Genomic DNA, 10057 nt, shown 5'->3' on the forward strand with positions numbered 1-10057 from the left:
TCTTTCCTTACATTCTGACAGCTGAATAAGTTCCATAGGTTTCTTCTACTACTTCACATTGGTACTTACGGATAAAAGTCATGAAGAAGGTAACACACTCCCAAGCTGTGAAATTTCCTCCCATACTGGAATGTTATAAACTCGAGTCTCTACTTCACAATGCAAATCTAAAAGTAAAACTCATGGTGAGATTTTGCCTTTATGTAGGCTGGAAATCTGTGTTTATGTACTTATTTTCTCTTGGAGTGTGATGTGTTGATGAGTATTCTCTCTCTGCTAACACAGTGCCTGAAGGAGAAGTCATATTTTAAGGGCTGGCAGAGTGAGACAGCTGCCTGATCTCTTTCTCAAGGTGGTTCTATTTTCAGCATGAGTCTCTTCTTCTCCATGGAACACGTCAGCACTACAGCACCTTGCCCATGACACATTGCTGGGCAGGACATTGTGTACCCAAGGACTGTTTTCACTCTGCCTCTGATTTTTCTGTGCTTGGCTTTCAGCTACAGTGGAGTCCAGCCCTACAGAGACAGGGCTGTGAGAAATGGAGTGGTAGAGCAGGATCTATGTCACTTTTCTTTTTGCATTAAGACATTGTTGCTTCTTTCAGCAGATCCCTTACCAAGACCTAACATGCAAATAGCACCGTGTTTCAGGCAGACAGCAGAGAAAATGCTGTGAAGCTTTTCACACTCATGTGAGAGGCTGGATTATTGACTGTTATGATTTTTTTTTTTGCAAGAATTTTCTGTCCTGAGCATAGACTGTCAAGCATAGGCTGCCTGCAAGCTTTCATTAGTATCATTATTAGTCTCCAGAAAGAACCAATAGAGGGTATGGTTACAAATGAGAGTCATTCAGATACATTCACACTGGCAAAGAAGCAATGAGCTATTTTCTTAGTCTCTTTGACATGTATTGTTTTCAAATTTCTTTTCCTTTTGTGATATCTGCAAATATAATCCAAGTGGCAAAGGTCTTTCTTTCTAAACCTGTACCAGGAATTCATGTCTGTCTTGTGTTCAACATCACATGATATGTCACAGCTGTAATTGCTATAAATCATTTTTCTTTCCTAAAATACATGCATTTCAATAGCATCTGTGGAAAAGTAGGGAGTTTTTGGTTGATAAGAATTGGAAAAAGAAAATTGTATGATATTACAGTTTTCAAATGAAATGTTTAATAAGTCTATTTTTCTCCACACTTTAGCAAAAGGTTATAACTATTGTTTCCTCCAGCAGAACTTACTGAATTTACACTGTTATTCATCTTATTGGCACTGAGCTTTTTAATGCCAAGCACTGAGCAATTTACTGTTGAACCTTGCTAAACACCTGTATCCTTGATGAGCCTGATGAATTAGCAATACCCTTCATAACTCTAGCAACAGGAAACTCAGACAAGTGCACTAGGTGCAGTGTGTAAGGACAGCTCAAAGGTGGGTAGACTTTTGAAGAACCTTTGTAATTAGAATTTTGAGGATAAATTCAACCCCCTAAGCCTGCAACCATATGATGAATTTTACTGACTTTTTGGAATCTCCCTAGATGTGGTTCAATACTGATTTCTTGCCATGATAATTTAAACTCTCATTTATAAAGCAAAGTTTGACAGAAAAAAAAAAACCCCACACAACAAAAAACAATCTGTAACAAAATCTTAGTTGAAAGTTGAGCTCCCATTTAAGAACAACTTGTTATTTTTTAGCAGCAATCTGCACGTAAGCAACCACTGTGCATTGCTAGCACTTGGTTCCAGGTTCCACTCACTACAAGAAGGTTGTCGAGTTGCTAGAGTGTGTCCAGAGGAGCTACCAAGCTGGTGAAAGGCCTGGAGAACAAGTCCCATGAGGAGAGGCTGAGGGAACTGGGATTGTTCAGCCTGGAGAAGAGGAGGCTGAGACCTCATTGTTCTCTACAACTGCCTGAAAGGAGGTTGTAGGGAGGTGGGAGTTGGGCTCTTCTCTCAAGTGAATAATGACAGGATGAGAGGAAATGGCCTGAAGCTGCACCAGGGGAGGTTTAGACTGGATGTTAGAAAGAAATTCTTTACTGAAAGAGTGATTGGACAGTGGAACAGGCTTCCCAGGGAGGTGGTGGAGTCACCATTCCTGGAAATATATAAAAGAAATGTAGATACAGTGCTCTGTGACATGATTTAAGCACTGAACAGGTAAATAAGGTTATGGTAGAAGGGTTTAGGTTATGATTGGACTTGATGATCTTCAAGGTCCCTTCCAACCAGGATGAGCCTAAGATTCCTGGAAATCTTTCAGTGCTCCCACGTAAGCAAGGTTTGTCTCCTAATCAAATGATTATAAGCTTTGTTTGGCTGTAAGGGTGGAGTTCACAACCTATAAGGACAACAGACAGAAAATATATGCCTTTTGGGGGGTGTGTCAGGAACACAATATCTCAGTGGATTACTGAAAATTTCTGTCAAGACACAGATGAAAGGGAAGAATTTACTTATATGTGTTCATAGAAAATGATTCAAGCAGATACCAGGTGTCCTTACACCACTCTTAGCTCTAGTTAGTTCCTTAGTCTTTTGCTGAAGTTACAGCCATCTCACTTAATGCCTGTTTGACTTTCAGTGCTTATCAAAAGTTTAAACTAATCAAATGGACCTATATTTTTGGAGTGTCTACTTGCCAGACAATTTAGGTGCAGCCAGTGTGAAGTTCCTACATGACAGAAAACAGCAACCGTGTTCCATGAGTCTTCTGCTCACAACCAACTTCAATCCCTGGAAATGAGTCCTCTTACCTCCTCAGGTCCTTCCTGCAGGAGATAAGAGACACTTTCCTTGCTTGCAGAGGGAGGAGCTTCCTTTCTTCCCAAATAGTACTTATATATTTTAGAGCAAGAGCTCACATTAAAAACCCCAAACTCATTTCAATTGAGTTTTCATCCTGTGTCATGCAATGTATCCATTTTCAGTTTTACTTTTGCTGATTATCTCCTATCTAGGCAAAGCATGGACAGTCTTGCATATTGAAGCCATCACAACTGTACTTTGTAAAGAACAAGATTAGACATGCTCATAAAGAAGAAACACTGTATCTTCTTTTCAGGAGACATAGGAACCAAACTGTATGTCTGTAAATTCAGAGTTGTCTATTTGGGACAACCATTACCTTATTTTAAGGCTACCCTATCAGAAGGTCTTGCAAGATAAGGTGAGATGTGAAAGTGCTGACTTTAAGTGGTCCAAGTTGTAGTACCGTTAGTAAGAGAGCTGATGTCTCCAAAAGGCTGCTGAAGGTTTTGGATCTGCTTATGCACAGCTCTGGGAGAGTGAACCACGCAGTCTCAGCACTGCCCATTTGACACTGGATTTTAAACATGTCTGTTCATGCTCTGTGGGTTACTCTGTTTGACCAAGTAGACCACTTGACTGGCATGGTCCTTCCTTTTAGTCCTGTTGTGACCTTAGTGCAAGTTATCTCGTACTGCCTTTGTTACTTCATAGCCTTATTGACTAGCTGACCTAAAAAGTCTGTTTGCTGGCCCACTTACTGTGTTGTTCAGGCAGTGGGGGAGCAGTTATGGAGATGGGCAAAAGAGGAACAATTCCTATTCTTCCACTTTAGGGGCTCACATGTTACCACTATTTGAGTTTAAGAGTGGTCTTAAAAATGTGTCAGTTTCTAACACTGGCTTGTGTTAGAAGACCAAGCCAGACCAAGACCAAGCCCTCCACCCTAAAAGCACTGCTGAGTGACTGTTCACACCTGGACACACCTCAACTCACTGGCTGCTTCTCTTTCAAACTAGCCTGCTCATCTGACTGCATGCCCAGAGCTGCCTGACCTTGTGTCTCCTGCATGTTACACAGCTGGGTCCACATCCCAGACCACAACAAAACCCCAGAAGAGCTCTCCTGAGGAGACTGGCTCTGTCACTGGCCACAGGGAAGTAAAAAATTTCCAGTCCCCAACCTATGGGGAGAAAACCTTTACCTCTTGCACCCTAGGAAGGGCCTCAGCCATTCCTTGCTCTTCTTGCATGGACTTCTAAACCCTCCTCAGCCAGGACCAATAGCCACTGGGCTGCTGGACACCATGTGGCAGCCCAGCACCCCAGGGGCTCAGCTGCAAGAGTCCCTGTTGCCCCTCAGAGCAGCAGCTGCTGGCCCAGGCTGGGGAGCACAGTTTGCTCTGGGTCCTGCTGGAGGGAGGTGCCCCCACCAGCACCTTTGGTGCCTTCTCCCCAGAGAGGCAGGACTTCAGATGCCCCCTGTGCTCACCATTTCTCACTGGCTGACCTGGGCTCCTCCTGGGCTGGGTGCAGGGTGTTTCCCCATGCCCTGAGCTCCTTGCTGCAGTGCTGAGCTCTGGGTTTGGGCTCCAAGAAAGTGGGCAGAGCAGGGCTGCAGCCTCCTTGGAATGGGCTTTGCAATCACAGGACATTGCCTGATGCTGGATATTATATCATATCCATGCACATGTTATCCACTGAGCTCTTTTCATAAACCAAATGCCAATGACCAGGAGAAGAATGTGGTTAGATCTGACACAATTTAAAGCAGCTGAAGTGAAAGTTGTTGTATATTTCCTCTGGCTGGACTCTGGATGTAAGGAATTTCACTTTGCATTCAACTGAAAACATGTCATTTTTTACAGACATGGGTTTGCTGTGATTTTTAGCTACTTAAATCAGAAAGCACCTTTTGACCATTTGTTTTTACATGCTTTTTAGGAGATTGCACAACTTGCAACTTCTTGTTGGTTATTAGGGAGATACAGAATGTCTTTAGATACCTCACCTTTCTGGGAAATGTAGTATCTTTAAAAAGTACTCTATATATTAATTATATTTCAAGAGTTGATAAATTGTCCCTGAAGGAATTAGAGCTGCAATAATTTCTAGTTTTCTGTTTTCAAGAAAAGCACTTGTGTTTTAGTCATAATCAGTTGTAGGTTTTGGTATACAGTTATTATTCAAGTATTTCTTTATAAACCTCACAGCATCATGTGAAGAAGAGAAATGCTACTACCTGCATGGAACAATTCAAATTGTTGTAGCTTTGTGCACCAAACAGTCTATCTTGGATGGATCAGAAAGTCACCCAGAAATATGTCAGCATCCCAGAGTCCTGCATCCAAGTTCTCCAAGTGCCTTAACTGATTGAGATTCTCTCCCTTAATTCTCTTGTCAAATTATTTTTAGTAGATATTGCCACATAGTTGGTAATATCTAAACATTTTCTAATTATATCTAGTCAAATCAAATGACAATTATGTCTTTAGGTAAGTCTGCCAAACAATGCTTTGCCAAAGAAGGTTGGCCAAAAATGCTTTGACCGAAGAAAGAGGAAGAATCCAGAGCATCTGCAGACCCGACTCTATAAAATCTCCTTGAGACTATTTTGCCCTGCTCTGATTGAAAGTTTCAAGGTAAGTGTTGCTTTCTGAAGGACTGCAGAGACTGAGCAAATTCTCTTTATCTTCTATGTCTTGCTGTATTCTGATTGCTTTTGATAATCAGAAGAGAGGGCTTGCTTCTGATAGGTGAAATTTTCTACCTGATTTCCATGGCATAATTTTATTTCTAACCTAAAGTTTATCTCAGAAATCCTATAAGAAGAAATTTACCAACTTGTTAATATACTAGTGACTGTCTTAGAACCTCTGATGTCATGACAGGCAACACCCTAAGTTGTTAGCTGCTAGGCCAGTTACCATGAGATAATTTTATTATATTAATTCCCCATTTTTCTCATTGATACTCATTGCAGAAAATACTGATCTGAGCCTCATGAGATGTATACAGCATTAAGTAAAATGGTCTTCCAAAGATGGGCAATGGAAGAACTTCTTGTAGACTCATTGCTGATAATTAAGGGCAATGGAAGAGAGAGATTTGCTTTAGGTCTAGTTCTCCAGAATATCAAAAGGAAGATGGTAAAGCTCCCATCAGTATGATAATATTGCAAAATGATATTCAGAACTAAAAACTCTTTTCATAGTTGGAAGATTAAAATTATTTAGAGTGCTGTCTCATTCTCAGGTGGCATGGAAATACTGTGTTCAAACCAAAATAGCTTTCTAAAGTTCAAACACCAGAAAAACAGAAACACTAAGAGTTTTCATCACTGGAACAGAAAATTACTGTCTACCTCATAGGCAATATCTTCTTTGCCCCTTAGAGTCTTCTGCTGACGTGTGTTCTGGGAAGTGCAGCCATGACTTCTCCAGACGCTGAGATGGCTGCGTTTGGGGAGGCAGCTCCTTACCTCCGAAAATCAGAAAAGGAGAGAATCGAGGCCCAGAACAGGCCTTTTGATGCCAAGTCATCTGTCTTTGTGGTGCATCCTAAGGAATCCTTTGTGAAAGGGACAATCCAGAGCAGGGAGGCCGGGAAGGTCACTGTCCAGACTGAAGGGGGAGAGGTGAGTGAAAAACAAGGCTGAAGGTCACCATTTGATTCCCAGTCTCAGCTCTTAACTGGCATACATGGATCTTTTGTTTCCTTGGCAGACCTTGACTGTGAAGGAAGATCAAATCTTCTCCATGAACCCCCCCAAGTATGATAAAATCGAGGACATGGCCATGATGACCCACCTCCATGAACCCGCTGTGCTGTACAACCTCAAAGAGCGTTATGCAGCCTGGATGATCTACGTAAGTACCAGCAGCACCTTCCCTTGGGCAGCCAGCAGGAACTGCTCTGCCAGGCTCAGTGGAAGCCAACGTGCTGTCTCCCTTCCTCCAGACCTACTCGGGTCTCTTCTGTGTCACCGTCAACCCCTACAAGTGGCTGCCGGTGTACAACCCGGAGGTGGTGTTGGCCTACCGAGGCAAGAAGCGCCAGGAGGCCCCTCCACACATCTTCTCCATCTCTGACAACGCCTATCAGTTCATGCTGAATGGTGAGTGCTTAATATCCCTTAAAATGATACAGTAGTGTGCACTTCAGGAATAATCTTCCTTTTCTCTGCAGATAATATTTGAAATATGGAGTCACGTTTACATAATATATTTCAGCTGAGTAAACTAGAATGCCCACCTTTAAATGAGATAAAGAACACTGAAATCGTGCTGGGAATGTTGTAGAGAGAAGTCTAGAAATTAAGTTTTGTAGATTAAAACGTGCAATGGGAAGCATAATTTGCAATGCTACAGAAGTGGTGCTGCTCTCTCAACAAAAAAGCACTACTCTTTATGAAACTCTTTATGAAACTTCAGTGCATAGGTAGTAAGAATAATAGAATCATAGACTGGTTTGGGTTGGAAGGGAACTTCAAGACCATCCAGTTCTAACCCCCGGCATAGGCAGGGACACCCCCCACCAGACCAGGTTGCTCCAAGCCCCATCCAACCTGCCCTTCAACACTTCCAGGGATGGGACAGCAAAAGCTTTCCTGGGCAACCTGGGCCAGTGTGTCATTGCCCTCAGTTTTTTAATAGATTTTGATTTATCTGCATTTTAGGGGCACTAAGAAAACTCTTTCTCTCTCCCCCGCAGATCGCGAGAACCAGTCGATCCTGATCACGTACGTAGCTCCCTGCTCAGGTCCCTGTGGGGCTGCCCAGTGCCAGGGGATCTCCTGCCTGACCACACGCTCTCTGCTTCTCTTGCCTTTGGCAGCGGAGAATCCGGTGCCGGGAAGACTGTGAACACCAAGCGTGTCATCCAGTACTTTGCAACAATTGCAGCCAGTGGGGAGAAGAAGAAGGAGGAGCAGTCTGGCAAAATGCAGGTAAATGATCAGAGACTGGCTTGAATCAAAGCTTTCCTGTGTTCCTGACATGGTTTTGGCAAGGAGGCAGCAATAATTATGGTCCTGCAGGGAACGCTTGAGGATCAAATCATCAGCGCCAACCCGCTGCTGGAGGCCTTTGGGAACGCCAAGACCGTGAGGAACGACAACTCCTCACGCTTTGTGAGTTGCTGCTTGGGGAAAAATCTCTGCATTTGGGCAGAACCTCTGAATCTCAGGCTGAAATGCTGCTTCTTCTGCTGAACAGGGCAAATTCATCAGAATCCACTTTGGAGCTACAGGCAAACTGGCTTCTGCTGACATTGAAACCTGTAAGAGGCTCCTCTGGCCTGATCCCATTCCTTCCCCAGTTCCCACCTCCACGTGTGGCCTTGTGCCTGACTCTTCCTGCCTTCCTTGCCAGATCTGCTGGAGAAGTCCAGAGTCACTTTCCAGCTCAAGGCAGAAAGAAGCTACCACATCTTTTATCAGGTCACTTCCAACAAGAAGCCCGAGCTAATTGGTAAGTAGATCACTAACTTTTTTGAAAGTATATAACTGGACAATATCCATTGTGTCATCTGGAAAGCTCAAGTTACTCTGATTTTTCCATTTTTAACTTTCAGACATGCTCCTCATCACCACCAACCCTTATGATTTCCACTACGTGAGTCAAGGTGAGGTCACTGTTCCCAGCATTGATGACCAAGAGGAGCTGATGGCTACAGATGTAAGTACTTTAAAGCAGATCTCGTTAATGAGACAGTGAAGGTTGTCAGGCACTGCTCTGACTTCCTTGCTTTGACTGCAGAGTGCCATTGACATCCTGGGCTTCACTGCTGATGAGAAAACAGCCATCTACAAGCTGACAGGGGCTGTCATGCACCATGGGAACTTGAAGTTCAAGCAGAAGCAACGAGAGGAGCAGGCAGAGCCTGATGGCACAGAAGGTATTGGCAAAGACTATGGTTGACCTATTAGAAATAGAAGTAGCAATAATAATCTAGTGTAAAAAAGATGGAGAAAGAGAACAGTGGAAATGTATAAAAATGTGTTTATTTGGAGCTAGTATATAGGTGTGAAACAGCCATCCAAAATATACCTTCTCCAATTACTACTTAATCTTTATTTGATGTAAAAATTGTGTGTGTGTCCATAATTCACTCCTGGGATGGCACAGATCTGGATAGTGCAACCTACTTGTAGTGCTTATATTAAAGACTCATTGAGAAGGGAAAGATTTTCAGAAAATCTATTTCCGGTTGCTTTTTTAAAGAAAATGGAGCCATTAGATTCAGTGTTAGAATTTCTCTTTCATAAATCACATGCTATTAAGGAATTTTGCCCAGGTAAAAGGGAACTTCCCTTCAATATCTTTCTTCTCCTTTAGCAATTCAAACCCATAACTGTCACTGCATACTAGTATTAATTGAACATCAGTCTGTTGCATCATTCTCCTTTACGAAAATACAGGCAGCCCAAGTATGTCAGTGTATGTTTTGTATTACACTCAGGAAACCAGTTCTTGTGTTTTGTTGCCTGGCTTATAGATACCAATTAGCAGAATTTGATCACAAGGATATTTAGTACTGTAGTTGCTTTAGAAGGGGTTAATCACTCAAAATGCTGCATGTCTTGTTAATCTTAATTTTTTTGTGTCTTTATCTTTCTGCTTAGTTGCTGACAAGGCTGCCTACCTGATGGGTCTGAACTCAGCAGACCTGCTCAAGGCTCTCTGCTACCCCCGAGTCAAGGTTGGGAATGAATATGTGACCAAAGGCCAAACTGTGCAGCAGGTAACAACCAGCTGGTGACTGGGAACCTCTAGCTTGTATCACCTACTTTTTGGTCCAGACACTGGTTTTGTTCTGCTCCATCCTTCTTTGCATTAGGTGAACAATTCAGTGGGTGCTCTGGCAAAGGCTGTCTATGAGAAGATGTTCTTGTGGATGGTTGTTCGTATCAACCAACAGCTGGATACCAAGCAGCCCAGACAGTACTTCATTGGTGTCCTGGACATTGCTGGCTTTGAGATCTTTGATGTAAGTATTTCAGGTCTGAGAACTGCTCTTGCAGGGGAAGACTGCTATGTCAGAGGACTTCCAGGTAATATTATTCTGAAGGTTTAACATGCCAGTTTTTCTAATGTTCTCGAAAAAAACCCTTCCTTTTCTTTTGTACCACAGAACAAAATCCTCAGAAATTTCATCAGTACAGCAAAAGAGCTGTTGTTTGTGTAGAAGTACTAAATAGAACTTTCTATGTTGTAATTTGAGGTTAATGTTAATGACTAAAAAAACCCCAACATAAGTACAATAATTTTATATAAGAGCTTCTAAAGCAGAACTAG

General features: G+C 42.6%; 1 protein-coding gene across 1 annotated transcript in view; it reads left to right on the forward strand.

Annotated features, from left to right (window-relative positions):
• Positions 1–6210: 6210 nt before the first annotated feature.
• Positions 6211–10057, forward strand: part of LOC104394765 (myosin heavy chain, skeletal muscle, adult-like) — a 16210-nt gene continuing 12363 nt past the window's right edge. Inside the window, exons 1-9 of the mRNA XM_010004401.1 lie at positions 6211–6396; positions 6485–6628; positions 6720–6876; positions 7473–7500; positions 7596–7707; positions 7798–7890; positions 7976–8039; positions 8132–8230; positions 8334–8437. Of these exons, the coding sequence (XP_010002703.1) occupies positions 6211–6396; positions 6485–6628; positions 6720–6876; positions 7473–7500; positions 7596–7707; positions 7798–7890; positions 7976–8039; positions 8132–8230; positions 8334–8437 (987 nt within the window). The remainder of the gene's footprint in view (positions 6397–6484; positions 6629–6719; positions 6877–7472; positions 7501–7595; positions 7708–7797; positions 7891–7975; positions 8040–8131; positions 8231–8333; positions 8438–10057) is intronic.

This window comes from Chaetura pelagica, unplaced genomic scaffold (genome assembly GCF_000747805.2).
Source record: "Chaetura pelagica isolate M959 unplaced genomic scaffold, ChaPel_1.0 scaffold509, whole genome shotgun sequence".
NCBI lineage: Eukaryota > Metazoa > Chordata > Aves > Apodiformes > Apodidae > Chaetura > Chaetura pelagica.